We start from the raw sequence: 26,355 nt of genomic DNA, 5'->3' as shown, positions 1-26,355 counted from the left end.
TAATCCGCCAGTCTGATAGATGCTTTATTTTTCATTTATTATTGCCTCCTTCCGAGTACAGCCAGATGTAGAAATTACATGTTAGATACATTCTGTTATTTCACTGGAGTGGAATGATTTTTTAACAGCATGGCATGACTGTAGCCGTAGTAGCACTACTACAGATATTGCATTAGGCCTAACCTAGTCTAGCTGGTAACCTTCAGTGTATTAGGCTGTTTTACAAGAGCTTATGATGATTTAAAAGCTATGAAATACTGGTACTTTGTCAAAATGTGAAGTGTGGGTGGGCAATGTGACAAAATGCCACAACACGTGTTACATTTGTCAACCTCTGTACATGGTCTGTGTTTTTAATGTCTCTGATTGCATTGTGTTGTGTTAACAAGGTTGCTGCATCAACGGAATGGCACATCTTGATTTACCAGGGCTTTAATTAACTGGATAAAGTAAAAAAAAAAAAAAAGAAGAGAAAAGTCACGTAACGATCTGCTCACATGAAAACGAGGGTGTTTCCAAGCAGCTCCAAAGAAGAAACTGATCTTACAAAGGCATATTGACAGGAAATTGATTTTCAAAATCTCCTCATGCTGCTAATTTAATGAAAAGGCTGTTCGACATTTGTGTGTAGCCTTTTTCTTTTTTTTCCTACTGTGGCAATCGTTATGTGACTGCAGTCTTCTGTCAGATATGAGGTGGTTTCTGACTGCTGTCATTGTCAGCTCGTGGTCTGTGTCGCTGCCACATAATGGCCTCGAGGCAGCTCCTGTCCTCTAGTCGTGTTAAAACAGTTTAAGGCAGGTGGGCTGACCAGAACAGCAGAGGCTGTTACCTCTCAGCACTTTCAGGTCAGAGGAAGCACATGGACATGTTGCCTACATTTCCCAACCAGTTCATACCAGGATTACTGTGTGTAATATGGATTGACTGATTATCAGATCCAATTTGCAGCATTTTTCCTGCTATCGGTAATGTTACCTTTAACCAGTTTCCCATAGAATCATTTAAAAAATACACGACTTTGACTATAATGCCGCCGCCTCTTTCTATGTGTAGCCACCACTCTGTGATTTCAGACAATTTCCTTCCTCCAGCACAATCTGATTGGTAAATGGTAAAAGGCTGTCCATTTATGAAAAAAAACCTTTAAAAAAACAAAAGCATTTCAACAAATTTTTTAGTTGAAGTTTGTTTCGGTTTTAATTTTGACAGTGAGATTTAAATTTTTGCAGCAAATTTGTATCGGTGCAAAATATCGGTCATCAGTCTCCTTGGTTCCGCCAGAAAAAACATATTAATTGACCCCTTATGTGTCACAAAATATACATATATATATATATATGTATGTATATATATATATACACACACGCAAGAAAATATAACATTCAATGAAGACTAGGTTCAGAACTGCCTCTTGTACTTGTTTGATTTTCTTTTTCTATTCCGCTATAGATGTCGCCTGCTTGTCATATTTTTACCATAAAATGTTTTTTTTCAGTGGCACAGGTGGACTATACTTGTGCTGTACTGGTTATAGTAAACAGTGAGGCTTGTAGTATACAGAAATGGCCACATCAGCACTTGTCATTGGCAGTATTCGTAGCCTCTATGTGCCTTTTGAAATCCTGGAAAGGACAAAGGATCATAGTGTATATAAAGTCGGCATAATCACACATCGATAATGTTACATTTGGTCCACTAAGCAGAGACCCTGTAAGAAATGCTGTGTTGTCATTGTTTGCGAGGGCACTCTGTTGTTGTACTGCTGTTGCCGATGGTCGCTGGTGGCTTTGCGTGTCCTTGTCACCTTTGTCTTTGTGCTTAGACCAGCTGGAGGTGACATGACTCTTCTCATCTTTGCGTCCCACTTCAAGGTGCAAAGTCCTTCTGCAATCCCTTCCAAGGACGCTGCAGCTGCATCTTAGTTACACAGCGTTGCGCTCTCGAAGCGGTGGTAAATCTGAGGCACTCAAAGGTCCTCGTAGGCTATATCACAGGAAAGAGATGAAAGGATTGTTTGAATACAGAGTGAACAGCCTGCCTTATATCTTGTGTGTGTTGTTCACATTATAAGTAATTATTTTCCGGCTGTTCGATAGGCTCTTTTTTTATTTGCCAATATCAATTCAATACCTCTGATAGCGGTTGTGTGAGGCACAAGGGGTTTTGCTTCACACATCCAATTATTAGAACAAAGATGGAACTCTAAGACCATAATACACTACAAGGTCCTGTGACCTAAAATCATCTCTCTCACTGGCTTGAGTGAGAATAACATGAGATTCCACACAAATTTAAAATGCCAGGCCAGGCTTTGCATATTTAGCATTATTAAAGGCCAGCTCATTCAAAGCTCATTTACTTCTAATTTTATCTGTAACCTTGACCACTGCTGAGACATTCCAGTGGGGAGAAATATGGATACAGTCAAATCTGGCTAATCCAAAATGGTGGTTGTCAGGATTTGTGAGATTTAAAAAAAAATATATCCATCTGAAATGTATTCAGAATATTAAATGCTCATTTTGGATTCCAGACTGCCCTGCTCTGTCTAGTTTTGTGGCTAAGATGCATTTAGTTGTGTCTCAACACACAATTCAGAGAAAGTACGTATTCATGTCTCACTGTGTATTTTGTTCCTTATGCCTGTTTGTTTGGCTGGTGTGTTTGGATTTTTGGGGGCTTGCATAAACAAGGGTCTACTATACATATTCGCGGATTAGCATACGTTCTATTTCTGGACTTGTAGTCCTTCAGATGGGTTCAGACTTAGAGGCTCTGTGTTGTAACTAATTCTGGTTGGTTAACAGTGTGATAATTCATTGATACCCAGAGGGATATTGACTTAACTCAAGCGCAGGATCAGCTACTGAACAACATATCCGGAGCAGGTAGAGATTTGGTGCCTTTCCCCAAAGAAACATAAGCTGGGTGGATGCATTTTAATGGTGGGTGCTGCCTAACAGTCTGCCTCCCAGAAGAGACACGAGAAATATTAGTCTTCTGTTTAACCCATTTTTAACCTCAGAACTGAAGAGCAAAATTACATGTTTCAGTCTAGATTAGTCATGTTTGGGATATCACAGACCTTGAATTTAAAACATGGTTAAGTACAGTGGATTTGGTGTATTGTTTGTCTGCGATTGGTGTTGAGAGGACTTTTTTTTTTGCAACTCTACCGTTCCTAAATCCTTCTTATGCATTCAGAGTTTTGTTATTGAAATTGTAACACAGATGGAGTTAGACCTCTATGGGGTTGCATTGATCCTGAGCTTAAATAACTTGTAGGCACTATGCAGTCTTTTAGCCACTATATAACATATAATCCATTGTAAATTCATGTATCTGATGGAATAACAATGCCTTCATGGCCAATCTTCTATATTGGGTTATCACTTCAATGCTTTTATTGATTTTATTTAAAAAAATCAAATCAAACTCACATCAGAGTGTTTGCCACATTCTAAAACTCATCCCAACCCATGTCTTCCCTACAGATCGACCCGAAGGTGGCGTTTCCCCGCCGGGCTCAACCGAAGGTGAGTGCACCCTGAAGGGGTTAACAGCAAGGAGGAGCAGTGATGATGTCATGTGTCACCCCTAATCATTGGTCCCTGGTTGGCTGGGATTAGAGTCGGACACGTGACCGAGCAGAAGCTGCAATCCACTTGTCTAGCCTGACACCGTGACCCTGTTCCCTGACCCCTGAACTGCCCCCTGTACACACACACACACACATATATATACATGCATTTGTTTGCTTGCACATAAATGAAGCCACACACACATTATTCAACTGTACACACAGTAACACACACTCACATGCCTTAAACTGAGCTGAAATAGCTTCAATGCCCAGAAGAGCTTTCAGAAACCTTTGAGATTAGATAAACACCAACCAGCATAAAGTCTCTCTATCACAGGCATCTACCCCCCTACCTAATGTTATTAGTGATAAACGAGGCCTCCTTCTTCTTCCTCTGTGCTGCTAGCTGGTGACCAGAACAAAGAAGATCTTTGTCGGAGGACTGTCAGTCAATACCACCATCGAAGATGTGAAGCAATACTTCGACCAGTTTGGAAAGGTAAACCGTACACAAACCTGCTATCTGCTTGTTGCCATTGCGCTGGAGCCACCGCAGTGACAAGCTGCTGTCTTTCAGATTGTCTAATGCAGTGCTTTTTGCTATCTGAGGCTGGTGTACTCTGAACAGATACCACATATCATCTTACAAATGTGAGCATTTGTACCGATTTTAACCTGGATATTAAAAATGGATGAAATAATATTTTTTCCCAGCATTGAACTGTCAGTGTTTGGTTGCTTATCTCTTGTGTTTAGGGGGAAACTATTCCAACTGTTTATTCATTATCTATGCCAATCCAAACTGTTATAGTTTTTTTTGTAATTTATTATTAAGCCTTTAGCTGTTTCAACTATTTAGTTCACCCCACCTTTCTATTTTAGCTGTGTAAACCACATTATCTGTTTGCTCCTCTGGCCGCTCGCTTACTAGTTTTCAGACTCTCAGCGGCAACTTGTGGTGTTCAGGTGTTAAAGCTGACTCAATATGTGGACTAGCCCAAGTAATTAAAATTACTAGCTCGAGTAAAGCCTGCAATCTTTCCGTGTACCTTCTGAAGTACACCCTGGGGTACAAGTACCTCTGGTAGGAAATAACTTCTCTAATGAACTGTATACCTTTTGATAGATTATTTTCATCAGTTGGCCCCCTCCGTCTGTATGACACCTTTCAGCTTCTCTTTAAAACGTGTTGCTTGTTTTATGCCTTTTGTTTTCACCCCTTTCCCCTTTTGAGTCACGACACAACAACAAAAAAAAAAGGCCGTTATTTACGAGAACACCGAAAGTGAAAGCGAGAGAGATCTGACCGAAAGGCAGAAAGATCCTGTCAGTGGTTCTGCTCCGCCGGCTACAGTCTTACTTAGTTTGTTAGTTTTTCCTCTTTTGTTTGCTGTTTTGCTCTTTTCTGATCACATTTTAGTGTTTTCGGCTTTTGCATTTGGTCCTGCTTAGCTCCCTTTGAATGAAATTTGGTGAAAGGCAAACACATGCTGTGGAGACAGATGAGTGGCTGGGGGAGAGGGAGGAAGAAAAAAACAAAAAAGCAAGCAGGAGGGGAAGAGAAGAGGGAGATGGCAGGGGACTGAAAGGGAAGAAGCAACCCCCCATAGAGAGAGAGGAGGGGGAACTCAGAAAAGGTTGAAGGGCAGAGAAAAGGAGGAATGTTGAGATAGTGAGCGGCAAATGTGACCATTAAATGGAAAGAAAAACGGATGGGCTGTAAATGTATGAAAGTAAAGCGGGACACGTCAGGTTACTTTTTTAGCAAACTACACTTTAGGGGGGAGTGTGTTTGAGTAGAGTTCAGGCTCTTCAGTATTAACTAATCAAATGCAACAGCTGCTCCTGTAATAGCCCCCCTACCTCACCCAAAATCAGTACTTCAGACACCCTCCCATCTCATGCACACACCCTGCTCCAGTCCCTCTCTGCTTGTTGCCGTGGTGACCTGCCTTCGCCCATTGTCCCGGTATAATCCAGTGTTTTTTTTTTTTTGTTTCCTTTAAAAAAAAAAAAAGAAATGTGCGAGAAGTGTGCATTTGCATGAATGGAAAGACGGGTGTGTGCGCATGAAAGTGTGACAGTGGCATCGTGGCGGCTGCAGAGGGAGGCGAGCCTGCATACATTTGTCCACATTCAGACAGACAGACAGACAGACAGGAGGACTCACAGCCAGCGATCCAGTTGTCACAAACATCAAGTGTGCGGTTCTGCTGCTGTTGGATGAGCGGGACGGTCTGAAAATGAGCATTGCTTCAGGATGTAGGCCTAATGGCTCGGAAGAAATTAACAGCACGAAGCTCCTTCTGCCTCGTGTCTGGCTGTGTTTTCTCTCAGTTGGCCTCTGACTCATGCTCGGGGTATTACTGTATTTCAGGTGCTGGTTCAAATTTAGATAACGTCTCCTAATTCAGAGTGGTGGATCCTGGTAGGCCTGGATGACGTGTGTGACCATCGCACTCATTCAGTTGGATGTTGTGACATGTGTCATGTTTCCTGAGTGAGCTTTCCAAAATGGCTGTTTGCAGCTCTGTGCCGAATCAGTTCTCCCCAGTGATTATAGACACTCATATCTAAGACAACACTCCCTCCGCAGGATGAGGGAATATTTGGACTGTTTGGACACGTGAGACCAAAGCTGTATCATGGATAGCGGCAATCCCACAGTGCATTCCTGCTGAGCGGGAGGTATTTCTTGTTTATTATCTGAGCCTGGTTACAAGGTGCAGGTTTGGATGGAGCAGGACTCAGTGTCCTGTTTATTTTCATACTGTGGCACCGCCTTGCAAGGAAAACACAGAATGCACTATGCATTTTATGCAACTCTTTGATACGTGCTGAAGTTTATTTTTTTGGAGTCCACTTCTGAAAGCACACCTACGCAAACTTCATTAGACTGGACTGGAATGGCTGCTGGGTTGACACGTCAGGTGTTAGGACCAAACCGAGGAGTCAGAGGCATGTGTTTATGTGTGGTTTCCTAACTGAACAAATCTGAGCTCCTGTTGCTAAATGTCCCCAGGCCAATAAGGCAGCAGCAGCCATGTTTGTATGAGAAATAAGTCTGAATCCTGAGGTGAAGGTCTTGTAATCCCCTTCAACCTGGTGGAGAGTGGACAACACTCCCCTTCATTTCAGCCAAGGCTGAATATAGAACCTGTGTGCATCACAGAAATGTGTTTTTAAACTGTAAATTGGGCATGGAGTTAGATAATTTGATAATTAGCATTTCAGCCTTACAGTAAATTATGTTTAGTCCGAAGGAAATCCCCGGTTTCATGCCTGTTTATCCTGCCTCCCTGTGCTGCGTTCCTCAAAGCACCTTACATGAAAAACTAGGATTTAAATTCTCCCTTTTTACCTCTTTTTTTTTTTTTTTAAGAGCTGTAAGCAAACGAAGGAGTGGATAAGATGAAAAATGCAGCATGGACAGGGCAGACGGGAAAAGTTGGGACTCCACTCACCCATGTGAGCTGGCGATTAGAAGGCTTGACTGAACACTTTGTCTGCTGGCCTGTTTAGAGAGAGATGGCCGGAGAGAGAGGGAGCCAGAATGAAAGAGGGAGATGTGAGGAGACAGCAGGGAAAAAATGTGAATGCCACCTTTCATAATCTCGCAAAAAAGTGTAATGGACTTGTCAGCAAACACTTGTTCTTCAGACAATAGCTGTACGCTTCACTAAGAACTGGATATTTTTAATGCTGCGCTCCGAAAGCTGGATCTCGGTTGACCCTTGCCTCGGTACATCTGAGAATGTCAGAACTGGAGAATATGACCTTAACTTTTCTTAACTCTCTGCTTGCATGCTGAGTAGTTAGCGACTGAGCCACTGCTAAGCCAATCTCAGACCCCCACAGCTATCCAATCAGATTGTCTTACAGCACCCTGGGCAGTGGACATCGTGAGATCGTCTCCTTATTGGTTTTGGCAAGGGCAAGGGGCTGGTGTGCGACCACAGCATAAGCTCACACACGTGACAGAATTGTTTGTACACCGACGTATTCTCATAGACAATTAATTGAGCCACATTAGCGTGACTGTACAGCGTTATGATCTTTCTGTTTCTCCCCTCGCTTCGGAAATTTTAGCCATTAGAGTGGCAGCGCAGCTCCAAATCTCCTGCAGCGTTAACCATCGGTCATCTCTTCCAGAATAGATGCTGCTAATGCTAACAGGAGGGCTAGCTGTGCGTGTAACTCTACTCTTATGATAACATGTTGGCTTGCAGCTGTCTACTTACTGTCCTGTTCCCTGGCTCTCTGCTGTGTCATTGAGTTTGGACGACCGGAAGGGTGGAAGACACGAGGGGTGGGGGGAGAGAGGAGAGGAGAGGAGAGGAGGGGAGGGGGGGAGGAATAAAAACTGAATGAAGGACAGAAAGAAGAGCAAGAAGGGCCGAGTCCTGAATGTGTGTCATTGCTATATGCTGGATGATGGTGGAATCTCGTAGAAGCAGCCTTGATCTTCCCCTTATTCACCATTTTTCACTTTTACTGGTTCAAACACTTGCACAGGCTTAATCTCAGTATGGAGGGCGCGCATGTGGGCTTTTCATCTGCGATAAGTGTTAGAAATCAGATGGCCTGACCATCCAGAGGCCTCCGCCACTCATGTTACACTGGTTTGAGTTTCAGTGCCCGTCGCCTCATGAAAATAGCCATGTAGTCATACTCCACTTGTCCCCGTGTGACACAGGAGGGCAAGTGATAGAGATTTTTTTGGGGGAATTGCGGGAGAGAAAAGTTTGATTTCCACACCGATCCCAGGCCTCGGCTTCCCCTTGTGTCGTCAGAGCTCGAGCAGAAGCTGCTAACTTTCCTGCCAGTGAAGGACAAGTGAGGGAGGGAGGGAGGAGGTGGAATATGAATAGGGCAGTGGAGTGAGTGCAAAAAGGAAAGTGGAGGGAGAAGGAGAATAAAAGGAGAGCGTGTTGACAAAGACCCCAGCTCACGTTGTTCTCTGCTCTATAATCCAAGAATGTTCACGAACAGATTTTTCCATCCATCAAAACTTTACCCTCTATTGTTTTTTTTTTTTTTTTATCGTTCCATGATCTGTCCCCGTTCCCCCCTACTTTTTCTCCTTTTCTGTCACATGCTTTCTCTCCCTCTCTTTTTTCCTCCCTTTCTCTCCATCCTATTCATTGAAATGAGTTGAGGGAGGGAGGGGGGGCAAGTTCTTCTAATTGAAATTCTTTACAGGGTCTCCATGGGAATAGTAAACTTTGCAGAGAGGGAAAGAAAGAGGGCGAGGGTGAACGAATGAAAGGGGAAAAAAAAGAGGGAGAGAGAGCAGGACGGAGTTTGTGAGAACTCAGGCAAGACAGAGCGCAGAATTTGAAAGAATTTCCTCCAGCACCTCATGAACGGCGAACATTCACTCCTTTTCTCACATTGATAGATTGTATGTCATTTTATTTTTATACAGCCCCCTCCCTCCTGCTCTACCTCCCTCTTTTTCCCCTGATTTCCCGCATCACTCTCTTCCTTTCTCACCCTTTCATTCTTTCTTTTTCTTTTCTCCTTTGTCACCTGTCAGCCCTCCCTCTCTCCCCTCCACCCTCTCCATCTGTTTTCCCCTCTTACTCCAATGCTAAAGAGGGACAATGGCACCCCATGCTGCGTAATGATGTGTGTGTGTGTGTGCGTTAATATGTCGAAGCTCATCTATTCTTTGCTTTGTTCTCACAGGTCGATGATGCCATGCTTATGTTTGACAAAACAACCAACAGACACAGAGGTACGTACGCAGAACTGCACTCATATTTGCACACACATTATGTTAATATGTGTTGACATACTAAGTGGGACATCTAGAAAACGCGTCCTCGTAAATGAAAGGAGAAACAGCGTGATAGAGTCATTAGGTGAACCTCCATTAAAAAAAAAAAAAAAAAAGGCAGAATTTTTCTCAAATCACATTCTTTTGTCTTTCCTCCGCTGGCTCCCCCCGTTTCATTTATCTCTGTCCTCTGTGTGGGCCGGGAGGGCAGCGCCCGCTGAGGGGTCGTGATACGGAGTCAGGATGGTTAAAGGAGAGGATCTAACTTCGTGAGATGAGTGAAGAAAAAAGGGAGAAGAGTACGGGGGAGTTTGAGAAATTGGTCACGATAATGTGGGCTCAGGTTTTGGTGAACCGCGCCCCGCTCCCTTTCCTCCACCACGTTAACACCTGATTGACAAGCAAGCCATGCGAGGCTCGCTTCATCTCTCAGCCCTCTGTGTTATTATGATGAAGGCAGAGGACGAGGTTGAAGCGACCACTTGTCTTCTGCCATGTAATCAGGCCCGACAGTCTTGTCCTTCTCTGCAAGATATGATTGTGTGATTGTCTTGCCGTATGAAATCCAGAGTCGATATTGAGCCTTTGTGAGATATCGCAGGAGGTCAGATGTTGAAATCTGTGGATGAATTCTATGTATGTGAGGTCTCTGCTAGACACAACACAAATACAAGCAGGTGGGACAACTGCTGAATTTGTTTTGGTCTCCTCCAGGTTTTGGATTTGTTACCTTTGAGAATGAAGATGTGGTGGAGAAAGTGTGCGAGATCCACTTCCATGAGATCAACAATAAAATGGTAAGGATTGCGCATCTTTACTCAACGATGGGAGGATTTTCTTTGAGGTGCATTTAGTTGTCTGCCACTATGTGTTGTGAGTTCATGAATCACATTGTTGTTATTATTGAACACTGATTTGCTTTGCTGTAGGTTGAGTGTAAGAAAGCTCAGCCCAAGGAGGTGATGACGCCGACAGGCTCAGCCAGAGGCCGTTCCAGAGTGATGCCCTACGGGATGGACGCCTTCATGCTGGGCATCGGCATGTTAGGTAAGATCCCAAACCAAACACAGTGAATGTACAAAAAGGATATGCAAATTAGATGTACATTGACATACAAATGTAACCAAAGTGTTCGCAAGAAGGATGTCTCGTAGCTCGCACCATTATTCTTTATGTGGACATAGCTTGGTACATTAGTTTGGAGACTGTAATTCTTTTAAAATACTTACTCTTAAACCCACATTGAAAGTGGAATATTTTTAGTTATCTAACATATGTGAAGACACCAGAAATGATGGAATATTAACAATCCATTACCTAAAACCTCCCATTGGGCATGAAAGGCATTTTATCTTTCAAAAATTGCCCAAATAACACCATTTATCCCTTACTTATCTGTGAAGTGCTATTCAATGTGGAAGCTTACCCGAATCTAAGCTTAAATCAAAGAAAGCAAAATCACATTTTTCTACTTGTCTCATTTAGAAAAAATGCCAAAAATAAATCATTTGCACTAACCAGATTCTGTAAAAAAAAACAACAAAAAAAACAGAACATAAAATTCTGTGTATGTCATGTAGCTGTGAAACCATTCATGACTTTGCTGCGACAAAAAGTTATGAACTTCTGGCTGAACTAAGTTGAACTGCAGGCTGTGCTTATGCAGATCAGATTGGAGACAAGTAGAAAAACAAATCTAAGTAGTTCAATATCTATATTCACAGCCACCATATTTTCAGTATTGGTAACATCTGTGGGCCCTTGGAAATATGTTGTTCATGTCGATCCTAGGGCTGCAAGGTGGCGCAGTTGGTTAGCACTGTTGTCTTGCAGCGAGAAGGTTGCAGAAAGATCCCAGTGGGGGCACCGGGATCTTTCTGCGTGGAGTTTGCGTGTTCTCCCTGTGCAACGTGGGTTCTCTCCAGGTTCTCCGGCTTTCTCCCACAAACATGTTGAGGTTATTGGTGATTCTAAATTGTCCGTCGGTGTGAATGTGAATATGCTTGGTTGTCTGTCTCTAAGTGTGGCCCTGTGATAGACTGGTGACCTGTCCAGGGTGTCCCCTGCCTTCACCCTAAGTTGGCTGGGATAGGCTCCAGCCTCCCCCGCGACTCTAGTGAGGATTAAGTGGTGTGTAGACAACGGATGGATGGATGTCCATTCTAGTTTTTTTTTCTGTTTTTGTAAAATATTAATCAAAAAAATCCACCTTTTCTTTGTTTCCTTTTTAATGATTTATGGCATGATTGGCATGGTTGTGCTGTTTCCATAGAGGTGCAGGACTTCATATTGCAGTGGAAAATTAGCCCACAATGAGTTAAAACAGTGACAGGAGCAAAGAAGCATCCAGAAACTGCTCAGTGTTCAGAGGGTTAATATGTAACTGTACAAAAACACAAAATTCTAAACATGCTAGACAAAGCTTTGAAATCCAGTTTGCATTTAAATTGTGGTCTGTACTTGAATTTAGCTGTGAGACTCAACATCAATGATGTTGTTAATATTACCTGCTGTCTCATTATAGTAAAGCAGCACTTACACATTTCTGAAATCCCTCAGTCCAGGTTCATATTTGTGCCCACGTTGACTTGGACTCAACTTACCTCACTGGTTAAGCTGATGTTATTCTCTATGATCTATCTAATATTTAGAGGTCACAGCCTGAAGGGCTCTACATACTGGAGTGAAATAGTGTTTGAAAAGATTCTCATTGAGAAAAGAACCTGAGAGCGACATCTTTGGTGGTTGTTTGGCTCCATCTACTGGCCATTTGAGATCATACCAAACTGAAGTAATACAGAGAGTTTGTTCAAATACCTGTATTACTATAACATGTATTACGAAAGAAAAATATTTAGTATGGACCAATACATAGTTTGTCGAATGCTGTATGGTAAAGTTACCAGGATGTCCTACCACATCCAGTCACATTTTGCAGTATACAAACCAGAGTGCGTTCCGTTCTTACCCACAATCCTGTGTGCAGCAAAGGATACGTCACATATGTCACAGTGTCTTGTACGACTAAAGCAAGCAAGAGTGGACAGACAACTCTTTTCAGACTGCGATGGTTATATGAGCCAGACACTTCAAGCTTATGGTGCAATATTATGACAAAGTAGTATGTTGTACATCCTGCATGCGACTGTGCGTACTTGTTGCAGTAAAAGGAAAAAGTTTGAATCTCAGGGACAGGAACACTTGTACGATTAAGTCTGGCTGATCTGTAATTCCTTTTTTGATGACTCTTTATTCTTAAAGACAGCTTGTGTGTTATGACCAAGTTAGATGCATAAATCATCACGTGTCCTCCGTTGACCCACAGCTTCACTCAAGTTTAGAATATTGAGCGGCTGAATAAAATAAACCCTGGATGAGAGAAGGAGCAGTAAAACAGGAAAATCGCCTAAAGTATACAATACTTAACAATGGTTATCATTGTTTGTTTTTTTTTTTTATATATATATAAATGATCAAATCTGCATAGTTTAATGATATCTGTGTGACACATACTTTGGATATTTGTCATTCTTTGTGTACTGGAACAGGGGGAAATGCCTGATAGGAGACTAGTTATTTAACCTTTGCAGCAGGTGAACGTTTGGCTGCACACTTGAGGGAGTTCCAAAAATAAACCTGGATAGATCAGATGTCTAGATCTGTCTGTGTGTGGATGTATGTGCATTATTATGACTGCCTATCAGCGGATCAGTCTCCTCTGAGTTCTTAAGTTGTGTCTTTACTCAGCCAGGTTAACTAAACTGATCATTTTCCTTCTTTCTAACAGGCTACCCAGGTTTCCAGACTACTACCTACACCAGCCGCAGTTACTCTGGCATTGCGCCCGGATACACTTACCAGTTCCCAGGTAAGACTGTGTAAACCTTATACACAGTTGACTCTCTATAGGTGTGCAGACAGGGACAGACGAGAGGCTAAACGATACAGGCTGTGGCATGTAGTTGGTTCCGCTGAGTGTGCCGGGGACATGAAACATGTATGAACCACAGCAGCCATGAGGATGGATGTTTTTCACCTTTCTGCTCACACATGGTTAATAGTGGCTTCTTGTGGGTGCGACTGTGATTTAAATTGTTCCTATCAGTCCTTTCAAACCCTCCTTCTTTTCAAAAAGATCTGATTGTGTCTCAGACATGAACGGTTGATGTTTTACCTTTGATTTTATGATTTTTCCTCTGATATTCTTCTCTGTTTATTTGATCTACTTATGTAACCCCCCCCATTCATTTGCCCCTCCTTTTCCTTTGCTCCCACCTTCCTGCCCGTCCTCACAGTAGTTTTTTTTTTTATTTTTCTGTGCTTGTACGTCCACGTTGTCTCTGTTTGTGTGTCCGGCTTTGTAGTCTGGCTGGTGGATGGTGACTATATTTACAAAGTGCTCTCTCTCTCAACCTTCTCTGTTTCTAGAATTCCATTTAGAGAGGACCCCCCTCCTGACATCATCCCATCCCCCCGAGCTGGCAGGTCAGTGGCTCCTCATTCCTCTAAGGTCCCGGTGAGAAAACCAAGGCTATTTAGCAGCAGAAAGCCAAATTAAACAGTGCGCATTTGAATGTGCTGCTGCTAAATATGGTTAACGTGCATCACCAAGAACCTTCTGAGTTCTGTAGAGAAAAAGCAAAACCATATAACGGATCAGTTTTGGCTTCACGGACATCCTGGTTTACATTTTGTATGAGGTTTACATTCAAAGAAGTAGTCAGTTAGTTTAGCTTAGCTTAGTGTAGAAACTGGAAATAGGGGTAACCAGCTTCACCTGCAGGTAGCTCCAGTGTCCACCAGTTAGCATGTTAGATCTCATTTGTAGATAAATAAACCGCCGTTCAGGTAAACGCTGACACGTTTTTGTGATTTCTGTGATTTCTATTTATGAATCCTGTGGTTGTCTTCACATATTAAGTCCTCCTAAACTTTCACAAACCTCCTGAGAGCAAATTTTGCTGAAGGACTGAGAGAAGCCAAGAGAAAGAAAAGGTTAAATATATTTTTTTTTAAAAAACAAAACAGTGGAAATAGAGATTAAATTCAATCAGATGAAAAGTTACAGAATCTAAAAGTTAAATACAATTATCTAACAATATTGACCTTGTTTTTTTTTGTCTGAGCATTTCTTCATCTCTTAATGGTAATTTTATATTTAGCGCTTACAGGAAATCTCTTTCCATTTTATGAGGTGATTATTTAAGATACACTTAACATCAAGCAAATGTGAATCTAAAGTACATTTTTGTTTTGAGGAATATTTCTTTCAGAAGCTCACCTGCCATCAAAATATGACATTATTATTATGCTTTACATAACAGTGAACCAATGAGGCACATTATCTGCAGCACATTGTCTGTTGTCACCTCTCTGGGACTTCTAGCATCTCTCAGACTAACAACAACCTGTTTCAGTTCAGAAATGCTTTGTGAATCACCCTTGGAAAACTTAGGTTTTTCAAAACTGGTTTCTAGTTCAGCAGAAACCTTCAGCCGTTGGATATTTTGTGCATATGGTCCCTGATCTGTAAGCAGCTCTTGCAGCAGCTCTGCATGTACACTGACATCTAGTGGCTCCAAGGTGTTCTTGCATCTTTACATGGAAACGTCCTCCTTGTCCTTATCGCGGGCATTATTTTCTTATTTAATGAACCTGAAGCCAGATGCTTTTGGATGCTACATCAACGGTTCAGTTACTGTTTCAGTTCTACACACTCCGCCATTTGGATTTTAAATGACGTGACAGATGTGTGAGCAGATGCCAATTCAACCACACTGAGCTGTAGATTATTACTTATGATGTGATATGACAGTGAGCCACAATGACTTGTTTGTGAAATAATTTGATTTGTTGTGTAATCCTCAGCCATTCCCCTGACTGCATATGGACCAATGGCAGCAGCTGCAGCAGCAGCAGCAGTAGTTAGAGGTACGTGTGTGTTTGTGTATGTGAAACATGCTGAGACAAAGAGGGCTTGCATTTTTGTATATTTGTATGCCTGCCTTAGATTGAATGTGTGCACAATGGCCTGCTTGGACAAATAAAAGAATATTTTTAGATGTGTGTGTGTGTGTGTGTGTGTGTGTGTGTGTGTGTGTGAGAGAGAGAGAGAAGCCCTCCAGTGTTGCAGCCTGACTTGTCCTCTCCTGCCTTTCAGGCTCCACCCCTTCACGCACAGCTGGCTTCCTGGGCACGAGCAGCCCTGGACCAATGGCTGACCTGTATGCTGCAGCCAATCAGGACTCAGGAGTCAGCAGCTACATCAGTGCCGCGAGCCCAGCCCCCAGCACAGGGTTCGGCCACGGTCTCGGGGTAGGTCACAGACCCCCTCCATCTCCCACACACACACACACACACACACTTAAGTACATGCAAGAACGCACACATTCACAAAGCCAATGAAGAGTGTATTCATTCTTGTTTATGTCTCCTCAGGGTCCTCTGATTGCTACTGCGTTCACTAATGGCTACCACTGAGAAGACTCAGGTCACAGAAGATGGGAGGGTTTCTCCTCTGCTGATGAGCCAATCACAATGCTGGCTGCCCATTGATGGCACAACCTGATTGGCTGGCCACAGGCTCTACCAGGCTCTCCTGGCTCCATGTGGCTCACCCACCGACTGAATATCTTTTTAAATCCAGAACTCTTGTTTTGCTGTACTAATTCACTTCAACATAACGTCCCTGTTTCTCCTCTTTTGTCCTCATGTAGTGTAAGAACTAGATTACCCCCTCAGTTATCCGTTTTTTGTTTTTTTTTCTGAAGCTGAGAAAAGAAAAACTGCAAAAAAAAATCTCTGAGGAAACGTTTGTCACCTTTGACAAAGACACAGAGAAATATTTTGAGTTTTTTTTATTATTAATTATTATTTTATTTCAATCTGATATGTCATTTTATCATGAAATCCTTCAAAGCTGTTACTGATGTGAAAGAGAAAAAGCCGTGCGAGATGGGTCTTTGTCTGAAAACCATTTTTAACAAAGGAAGAACAAATCCAACAAAGTCCTTTTTTAACTCAAGTGTCACGGAAACATGGAAAAAAAAAAAACAACTAAAATGTATATTTTGGTAGTCTTTAAAAACAAAACCTTTGTAATATTGTTATTAATATTGACATAATAATGATAATCTGTAAGGTATTTTATTCTGTAATTGGTTTTAAAGCAATGTTTTTATGTCTTCCTGTAAGATATTGTACATAGACGTGGGGTGGGGGTGGGGTCTGGGTGGGGTGGATGGGGTTACTGAACCGGCTGGCATGTCATTGGTTGGTTTGGAAAGGGTTAACAGCTGACTGGATGTCATTTACTACTATCTGCGGTCATCTCACTACTTTTATCAGTATGCATATGGTATATGTGTACACTGTGGGCCAGTCCACTCTAGCGTCACTTCAGCGCAGCGCCGTCGACGGTAGCGACTGACAAATAAACTTCCAGGAGTTTGTCTGGCATATTTGTTCAGTTAATCAACCGTTTTTTTTTTGTTTTGTTTTGTTACAAAGTCATCCCTTTGTTTGCTTTTCATCTCGAAAAAGCAAATTCGTCCCCTTTGCATCTTCATGAAAACGATTTCAGAGTAACATGACGGACTACGGATGAATAACAACCTTAAACAGGAGAAATCAGGGGTTCATGGGATGGGATGGGGGGGGGAGGGTATGACTTGACTTCCTCTTTTTTGAAAATATTATATATATTTTTTGCGCAATTCACTTCTTAATGTTTTTTTGTTTATTGTTTTCTTTTTAAGAAAAAAAAAAGTTTCTTTTATGCGGTCTTCGCCGCCGTGAAAACAAATGAAGGACATTCTCAGAGAAGCAGTTGTAGAAACTCACGATCATGTTCTGTCCTTTTATCACTATTGAAGGTGCATGTGATTGTGTCTGAGTGTGTGTGAGTGAGTGTTTGTGCGCATACATCAAGGTGTAATATGGAACTACTTTTGGCATCGAAGGAGCATTTTGATTGCCTTTTTTTCTTTGGTACTGAACAAAAAAAAAAAAAAAAAAAATGGTCGCCCTGTTCCACTTTGGTTCATCTGCTCTTTTCCACTGACTCTCTCCCATTTCATATTTAGTTTTATTAAATTTGCGCTCCTCTGGAACCAACATAATATTGTTTATATATAGTTGCTGCTCCGTGTAGTGGTGAACAGACAGGGTTTTGGGCAGGGAACCAGAAATGGAACAGGGTCTCGCTCTCAGTCGGCTCTGATACAGGACCTCAGTACAAGACGACACTGGCTGGCAGGAAAAGTCAAGAAGCTGGAACAAATTCAACATTTGCAAAAACAAGTAGCCTGTTTGTTCAGCCTTCTTGCTGCAGCCTGTTTGATGTTCAGCACAGCAGAAAACTTCCTGATCCAGCCAGTAGTTCCTCTGTCAGACAGGCTGGGACACGATTTAAAAAAAAAAACAAAAAAAAAACTACAAAAAAAAAAAAACTACTGCTGGACACCAACACTGTAACTTTTTAACTTACAATAAAGCAATAAGTTATTTTTTACCTTACAAATGAAAATAGTACTATTATTGGTAATGGCAGGCGACAAGTGGATAATTCTGCGGCATTAAGACTTATTTTCAGAAAAAAAAGAATCTATATTTTTCTGTTTTGAAATCTTGTTCCCCTTGTATATTGATTTTAATGATGTATTTTGTTGTGTTGATGTAAAGAAAAGGGCCAACGCTTCCAGTGGAGCTTGTAGCTCTACATGAGCTCGGTTAAAGTTAAAGATTTGGGCTGTCCCCCGCCAAGCTTTACAGCAATGCTTTCCTTTATTATTTTTTTTTTTCTGACAATTTCAATTTGAAAATCCTAATAAATTATTCTAAAGCGTTTGTGATTGCTTTTCTTTTATTATTATTTTTTTTACTCCATACGTCACCACATATACACAGGAGAATGATGTCATACAGTCGTCCTCAAGTGTATTCACACCCTCCCATTAAAGAAGGAACAAAAACATCTGTCACTGAAATAAGTTGAAATTGACAAAAGTAATAATAAATAAAACATTTTATGAAAGTCAGGATGTTGCTTTTGAATCATGGTTCAACAGAAATATTAGAAAAACAAGCAAGCAAAAGCATGATGGGACCCATAAACTAATATTTTGTTGAACAACCCTTTGAGCCAATCACTGCAGTCCAGTGTTTTCTGTATCTCTCAATCAGACTTCTTCTCTTTTGATTTTGGCCCACTGCTCATCAGCAAAGTGCTCTAATTTGTCTGGGACAGTTTTGTTTGTTTTGTTTTTTTAAATTATTCTTTTCAACCACAATTCAAAAGCAATCTCTTAATTCACTAAATTATAATTTATCAAATTTTTATTTATTATTATTTTTGTCACTTTCTCGTTATTTAAGTGACTATTGTGAATTTTGCCTTTTCTTTAATGGAAGGATAAGAATACATTTGAGGGCGACTGTGTGCTCACCAGCAAAGGCAGGCGATCTTAGATGAAACTTGCACAAATGGTCTAAATCGGTTAAAGCTGATTTTGGTGACTCCTAGTGGAATTTCAAATAGGACATCCCTCCCCGAGCAGATTTGAACAAGTGACACATTGCTTTTACACCAAAAGTGCAAGGTCGCGCAGAGCAAGGCTGTTATTTCCAGCGCAGAGTGTCTGTGCCTCCTCAGGCAGCAGTGTTGCATGAAAAACGACTTCAAATAAAGTGAAGTCTATAGAGCGAAACACTCAAATGACAAGACATCCAAAGACAAACTTAGCGTGCGTGGAGGACGTGTTCATACATGCGTCCTTACAGTATCAACTGTGTTACAATCTGGATCAGATTTTAAGCACACACAGAAAAAAAAAAAGCTGGGCCCATGGTGCAGCAGAATTCCTCTCTCTGCCATGTATACTTTGCTGTGTTAACAACATTCACACATATTACATGGCACTGACTGTTGAGGGTGTTTTTGTGTCAGGTGCCAGCACTGGTAAACAGAGTCTGATCCCTCACACTTGTAGTCAGGGCAGAGTCCTGGATGGAGGCCAGCCGGGTTAGTGATCCTCTCTCCTCTCTCACCTCTCTCTCCCGACAAACTTCATTTTTTTTCCAGCTTTCAAACAGGATTAGACCCAACAGACAACATCAGACTTATCAAGCAGACTTTTTGAGCCTCTGGTTTAAAACATTTCCTAGATTAAAATTGGATTTCAACTTCTCAAGTTGGATTTACATCCTTTCAGGATCTGCTTCTTGTTTTTCTTTTTTTTTTTCTCGCAGCTTATTTGTAACTTTTCACCTCATTTAATTTGGGTGTTTTTCACCCCCTGACTGTGTTTTTTCTACTACTTGCCAGGTTCAATGGCACTTGGAGTGCTAAATACGCAAGTGAAAAGCTCCCTAAGTGGGAGTGCATTTTTGGACCGCGGTTCTATAGAGGAGCAGGAACCTCCACCTCCACTCCGCAGCTACCTTTGTTTGACTATTTTCGCTTGTTTTTGTCCTGCATACCCCGTCAACATTGTGGCTCTGGTTTTCTCTCTCATGGTAAGAATGGACCACGTAGCTCCGCTCAGCGCATGAGTCATCTTACAGTAAACATGTAAAATTACGGGAATAGTATCAGAGAGAAAAATGAATGTGTTCTCGCTTAGGGTCCTCGAGCTGTTACACAGTGTTCCAATGAGTTGGACAACAAGATGTAACCCAGTCACACATCCACCTGCTCTGCCTGTCAAACAAACGTACATGATCTTCCCTTTAAATAAATATTTCCATGTTGCATTTTGATTTCAGTTAGCCCTGCTGAATGCAGAATGTTAACACTGTATTCTGTTGTTATCAAATTTTTTTTTTAAAAGAAAAAAGATGTGTTTTAACCATTTAAGCATGAATTTAAGGTTTAGTCATCCTCAAATGTATTCATACCCTTCCATTAAAGAAAAGGCAAAATTCACAATAGTCACTCAAATAACTAGAAAGTGAAAAAAGTAATAATAAATAAAATTTAGTGAAATAAGACATTGCTTTTTGACATGTGGTTGAAAAGAAAAATTAAAAAACAAAACAAAACAAACAAAACTGTCCCAGACAAATTAGAGCTGATGAGCAGTGGGCCAAAATCAGAATAAGGTGCAGAAGTCTGATTGAGAGATACAGAAAACACTTGATTTCAGTGATTGGCTCAAAGGGTTGTTCAACAGAATATTAGTTTACGGGTCCCATCATGCTTGTTTGCTTGTTTGTTTTATTATTATTATTTTTTAAATATATATTTCTGTTGAACCACAATCCAAAAGCAATGTCATGATTTTCATTAAATTTGTATTTATTAGTACTTTCGTCAACTTATTTCAGTGACAGCTGTTTTTATTCCTTCTTTAATGGGAGGGTGTGAATACATTTGAGGACAGAAAACAGCATTTGTCACTTAGATGGACCAGATCTGTTTATTTTTGGAGACTGGTTCAGTAGGTTTAGTAGAAACGAGGTTATTCGTGCATCTTCCAGCAAAATGTAGCTGAAAGAGGTGCTTCTCAATTTGAGTGCAGCAGAAAATAAAAAATGGTGTCTGGAGCCTTCTTTTTGCACAATAAAAGGTTGTGAATTAAACAATGTGCCACCAGCCCCCTTTTTGTACTTTGGAGGTTTGTCAGTGTCAAACATTTAAAGGTTAAAATTCTGAACTGTCTGGATGAAGTTTTATGTTTTACAGTCATTTCTTATTTTCCAGTCTAGAAACAGCTATTTCCATGGCGACTATGATGGCTCCAAGCGGCTGGGCAGGAACGCTCTCTACGTTTCCGTAGCCTCCATCATCATCGGCCTCCTCATCATCGCCATCACCTGCATCGTTCATTTTACCACGGTAAGGCCTCGGCTTGGTCAGTATGGCTGTATATATATATTTTGCAAGGCTTCTAGATTGAATTTCCAGAAAACGTATTTCGCAAAAATGTCACTTTGATTTGAGACATACACCTACACGGCGCTACCTGAAGGTGATGTTTGTGGTGCTTTTGAAAATCAAACTGTCACTCTCAGTATCAGAAGCAGCAAGTTGGACGCGAACTATTGTTTCGATGAGGGTGGTTTTTAAAAAAATGCTTCTCTTCTGTATTAAACTACAAAGAGAATAAAAGTGCTGTTTTCAGCAATGTACCTGCAACGTACTGCAAAGCCAGACAGTGTATTTCGTGGCAGATCATGTGAAATACAAATGGTGCATGAGACAGCAAAGGTGTCACATGAAGTCATTGTTATTCAAGACAAACTTGTGCCATTTAACAGATGTCCTTTGTCTCACATACTTGTGTTTGTGTTGCAGATGGATTTTTAGAAAGCACACGCGTAGAAGAGAAATAAGACACTTTAATAGAAACCTCTGGACTGACTGAGCTTCACGACATCCGCCAGCGAAAGGATTCTGATTCGACTCGTGTTTACTTCAATCTGTACGTCACTCACTCTCATGGTTCCTGTTTTTCATATGGACAATCAGTGACTGTAAAATCTGGTGAGTTTAATGCATTTCAGTAACTAATGTCACCGATGCTTTGGATCAAAATGGCAGCTTTCTACAAAGTTTGTAGGGAATCCAGCTTGTATAGGCAGCTTTTGGTCAGGCTGTGACCCTGATGAGGAAACTGTCACTGTTGCTTTTAGCATAATGTAATGCAAGAGTCATAATGATAAGCTGTGATCAGAAAACCAACTTTATCTGTAACGTAACAAATCTTGTGCTCCATTAATGATATTTCAAACTAAAAAAAAAAGCAACAACCACTTTTATTTTTCCTAATGTGCTGATGTTTTCAAGATTCACTAATTATATTTTGGAATGATGCTGAATTTTTGTGCCACAACATTCAGTCTTATCATAGTGAGTCTGTGGCTGGTAGCAATAATAAAATAAGTTGTATGTACAGAATGACTTGTTTATTTTCCTCATCTGTAAGAGAGAAGCTGAGTTTTCATTTTCTGTAATCTAAATTCTTCTTCTTATTTAACTTCTATTAGATAATTCCCTTCTGTACATCAAGCTTGTGTCCAAAAAATACTGCATAGCAAACCTGTCTTTGATTCATGTTGTCCTATCATTCCTGTTTACTTAATGCCAAGAGTACTGCTCAGCATATCAAAACAGTTCTATTGCAGTCTCCTGTGGCTCAAAATCAAACTTCGTAAAAGTGAAGCTGTGTAGTCTTTATCGGAAGAAACAACACATTTATCCTCTTTAAGAAGAAAAGGTAAATTCTTCTTCTTGCATGTGTTCTTCAGTTTAATACAGTCAACAGTTCTGCTGCCAGAACCCTATTTGTTCTGCTTATACACATAGTGAATAATGTCAAATGGTATCCCTTCGATCCCTTCATTGTCACTTGTGACTGTAAAAAATCTATGAAAGGCTACATGAATGAGTTTTCGCTGTTTGGCACAGACATATAACAGAAAACCAGTTGGAAAACCACAAGCCTGAGGTTTGAAAGATGCTGTCATTTATCAGACATCATGGGTCGAATGAAAGATGCTTCTTAGCTGCATTATGGGAAATAAAGTCTCCAGTGTTTTTGGAGCATGACCCACACTTATGATTGAAAGTCTGAAAAAAAGTCTCAATTTTGACCTTTCAAATCTGTTTCCTGTGAGTCTCCTGACTACGAGACAAATCCTGTTCATTCTTTTTAACATAGAGAAATAAGCATTTGTAGTTCCAACACATGGCCTCTCCTAAACAGATCATGAAACAACTATGTACTGTGTTGGAAATGATAATGTTCAGATGGAGAGTGGGGTCAGAGGTCAGAAATCATAAGTCAGTAGAGAGCTGCACATCCACAACGCGTGGAGTTAAAGAGGTTGTTGATGCTGCTTGTGGAACGTTGTCCTTTAGACGTGATTTCTTAGACGACAAAAGATGGAGCTGGAGACATTCATGACTCCAGACCTGACTGACGTGTCGGCATCAGGCAGGTCAACAGCCTGCTCTCGTCTTTTCTTTTCATCTGTGGCATCGTGTCGTTTGAATAAAGCTGCATTTTAAGGTGGTCTGTTGAAAAGAGCGTCTGTGTTCTGGTTAAATTGACCCATTTTACAAATAAAACAAAAGAGAATGTTCAACTTTTTCTCCAAGTTAGAAAAAAAGAACATTTGCTTGCTGCTGTTCAGTTTTTGTTTTTTTAAAGAACAAACTAAAAACTGTTTATGAGCTGTCTTGTCAAATGTTTAATTAATTTCAACTTGTTAATGACTGAGCTATTCCTGCAGTCGTGTTAGTCGACACTGTTTCCTGTGTGTGCCGACACGCCACGGCACGGCACGGCACGGCACGGCACCACACTCTGCCAAATGTGGCATCAAAGCCATTATGTAAAAGTACACTCCAACCAGACGATCGTGTTACATGTTTCAGATCTCTACACCTGTTGCCTATTTGACCCTCACACCACAATTAATCACTTAATCAGTCACCCTTTGAATTGTGTTTAAAATGAGGACTCTGTTGCGTAGAAATCACAACTATCTGGAAACAGACCAGTGAAGTATTTGTTTCATCTGAAGTTCCCTCAGAAATCTTCCCTGGGCCTTGAATTACATCCTGCCCTGCTGATACATTTTCTTGTATTTTGATATGTCACGTTATACCCTGGACTAAAAATAGCAGTTTTCCCCTCCATGTTGCTGATTGCCCAGGCTGTCACATGGTCAAACAAACCTGACCCGGCGGCGAGGTGACTGAAACATATGAACAGCGGCCTTAAAGGTGGGAGGAAATAAAGTGATGATTCAGAAAGCTTCAAGCCAGAGAGCTAAGATCCTGTACATCCATTTCAGTCTCATCTCATGACTCATCTCAGTATTCTTATTGTTGCCATTGAAAAACAACCCCTTCCAGCCTATTTTCTTACATTTTGCACTTCTTTGTGGGGTAATAATGTGCTCCATGGGCCCCCAAAGGAAATATATATATACGCCAGACACAAAATAAAATACATTGTGTACGTCTCTGCATCTGATATGCTGCATGTTTCGTCAAATTCATCTCCTGTATGCAGGTGTAATTCAAAGCAGTCCCTCTGATGTAAGATGCCCTTTGCCAAGTTTCAGCAGTTATTCTAATGCACTTGGACAAATCACTTTTGGCAGTAATCTTGTACTATTATCTCCCATTACTTGAAAGAGAAAGGCAGCGTGATTGTAGTGTTACCTCTTTGATGTCACACCAAAGCAAAACTCAGGAGGACGAGATGAAAAATGAAATGAGTGCAGGGATTAGGCGACTTGAAAGCACTTAGTAAGATTATCAAGGGATCGAGGTAGACTTTGTGACAGGAAACTGATTGCTGTGCTGCGCAATGAGGGAAAATTTCACACAAACAAAATTAATTAAAGGAGCTTTCATTCAGTTTTGTCATGCCAGGCTAAAAAAAGATTTCGCTCTTCGTGAGACAGCTGCTTTTATTCTTCTGCGCAAGAATAGTGAATCATACTAATATTCTCTAGTTTGAATTCACAGCAACAGCTCACCTGAAGCTGTGCTGCTGTGTTGCTAGCTGCACTGAAGCCAATACATTTGGAGAGCACTCCGTGACTCATATGAAGTGCTCTTAAATAGGCCACTCAAACAAGTTGCTTCTATTAGCACCAGAAAGATTCTCCGTGCGCACGTATCCCATGACACATTCCTCCTGTTGGGCAGCAGTTTGATCCAGTTGGAATAAATGAAAGAGGATAACTGTGGGAATGATGCAGAGCAAGCAGAGGAACAGAAACACGCCTGATATCAAAGGAACTAAATGCTCCCAGTGATTCAGTTTCATATACTGGACCCCCTATATTGAGTTTTTTAGTTTATTAAAGCTACCACATTTGACTTTTTTGACTTCTTACAATGAACGAGATGTAGATGCAACCCTGACACACTGTATTATCACTTTTGAGTCCTTCTATAGCCATTAATTAGACTTATAAAAACCCATCTCTGTGTATCAGAGTGACAGATTTAGAAGTTTGTTTCAGAGACTGTCATTGCTACGCAGCAGTTTCAAGCTGGAAAGGCTGAGCCATGGCATTAACTGGTTATTTCACTTATGATATGTCATCTAACATAAAAAAAACCCTCACTGTATTCTCACCAGAGGAGGTCTTGAAAGGTCCCATATTGCGCCTCTTTTCCAAAAAAATAAATGCAAGTTTCACATGTCCCCAGAATGTGTCTTTCAATTTTTAAGCTCAAAACACTGCAAGGACAGTTAATTTTTTTTTTACCATGACTGTATCACCCCTGGTTTTAGCCTTGTTTTAACCTGGCTGTTTTACTTTGGGACTTTGGGGCTGCAAGGTGCCTCGGTGGTTAGCACCGTCGCCTCGTAGAAGATAGAAGACCTCCGGTTCGCGTCCCGGTTAGAATGCCTGGGATCTTTCTGCGTGGAGTTTGCATGTTCTCCCCGTGCAGCGTGGGTTCTCTTCGGGTTCTCCAGCTTCCTCCCACACAGTCCAAAAACATGTTGAGGTTAATTGGTGATTCTAAATTGTCCGTAGGTGTGAATGTGAGTGTCTCCCTGTGTAGCCCTGTGATAGACTGGTGACCTGTCCAGGGTGTCCCCTGCCTTCACCCTAAGTCAGCTGGGATAGGGTCCAGCCCCCCACGACCCTAGTGAGGATTAAGCGGTGTATAGATAATGGAAAAATTTATTTGTTTTCATCATCTTCTTAGAATACAACATAAGTCAATACACCCTTCATAACTGAGATTCCAACTTGATCTTCCTCGACATAAAGGACACCAGTGTAGCACAAAGTTATAAGAAGATGCTCTGTCACTCTTCAGACAATTTTTTTCAGCTCCTTGTTGTTGGAGGGGTTGTTGTTGCCGTACCTTTCTCTACCCAACGGGGTTCTGTTGGATTCACGTCAGCCGACATGCTTGGCCAGGTCATAGTTTTCACTTTCTTCTTCAGAAACTCTTGTGGGATTTTGTGTGCTTTGTAATGTTATCATGCTGGAATATTTCTTGTCT

At 41.2% G+C, this 26,355-nt stretch overlaps 2 protein-coding genes across 3 annotated transcripts in view; both read left to right on the top strand.

Moving 5' to 3' along the window:
- LOC103366902 (RNA-binding protein Musashi homolog 1) overlaps positions 1-26,140 on the top strand; it is a 31,759-nt gene extending 5,619 nt beyond the window's left edge. The window contains exons 4-15 of one of the 2 annotated variants that reach the window (XR_520691.1): positions 3,498-3,539; positions 3,993-4,085; positions 9,278-9,326; positions 10,083-10,165; positions 10,298-10,415; positions 13,156-13,236; positions 13,797-13,853; positions 15,237-15,299; positions 15,529-15,683; positions 15,807-16,108; positions 20,475-20,476; positions 26,131-26,140. Coding sequence is in view for 1 of the 2 variants with exons in the window: in XM_008294766.1 (XP_008292988.1) it covers positions 3,498-3,539; positions 3,993-4,085; positions 9,278-9,326; positions 10,083-10,165; positions 10,298-10,415; positions 13,156-13,236; positions 13,797-13,853; positions 15,237-15,299; positions 15,529-15,683; positions 15,807-15,848 (783 nt within the window). In the remaining variant the exon portion in view is untranslated. Of the gene's footprint in view, positions 1-3,497; positions 3,540-3,992; positions 4,086-9,277; positions 9,327-10,082; positions 10,166-10,297; positions 10,416-13,155; positions 13,237-13,796; positions 13,854-15,236; positions 15,300-15,528; positions 15,684-15,806; positions 16,189-20,474; positions 20,477-26,130 lie in introns of those variants that run through there. The other variant, XM_008294766.1, reaches the window with a different exon arrangement.
- LOC103366903 (transmembrane protein 233) lies at positions 19,435-23,398 on the top strand. The gene is made up of 3 exons (XM_008294767.1): positions 19,435-19,883; positions 21,070-21,204; positions 21,664-23,398. The coding sequence occupies exons 1-3, from the start codon at positions 19,698-19,700 to the stop codon at positions 21,673-21,675; spliced, it is 333 nt and encodes a 110-aa protein (XP_008292989.1). The 5' UTR covers positions 19,435-19,697; the 3' UTR covers positions 21,676-23,398.
- Positions 26,141-26,355: the final 215 nt, after the last annotated feature.

Source organism: Stegastes partitus, unplaced genomic scaffold, assembly GCF_000690725.1.
Source record: "Stegastes partitus isolate 25-593 unplaced genomic scaffold, Stegastes_partitus-1.0.2 Scaffold993, whole genome shotgun sequence".
In the NCBI taxonomy this organism is placed as follows: domain Eukaryota; kingdom Metazoa; phylum Chordata; class Actinopteri; family Pomacentridae; genus Stegastes; species Stegastes partitus.
This window is presented reverse-complemented; position numbering and strand designations above follow the sequence as displayed.

Excerpts from the sequence above, each read along its gene's own strand:
- LOC103366903 (XM_008294767.1), top strand. The coding sequence starts at position 19,698 with ATGGCACTTGGAGTGCTAAATACGCAAGTGAAAAGCTCCCTAAGTGGG. Across the intron at positions 19,884-21,069 it reads CTCTGGTTTTCTCTCTCATG|TCTAGAAACAGCTATTTCCA; the intron begins GTAAGAATGGAC and ends CTTATTTTCCAG.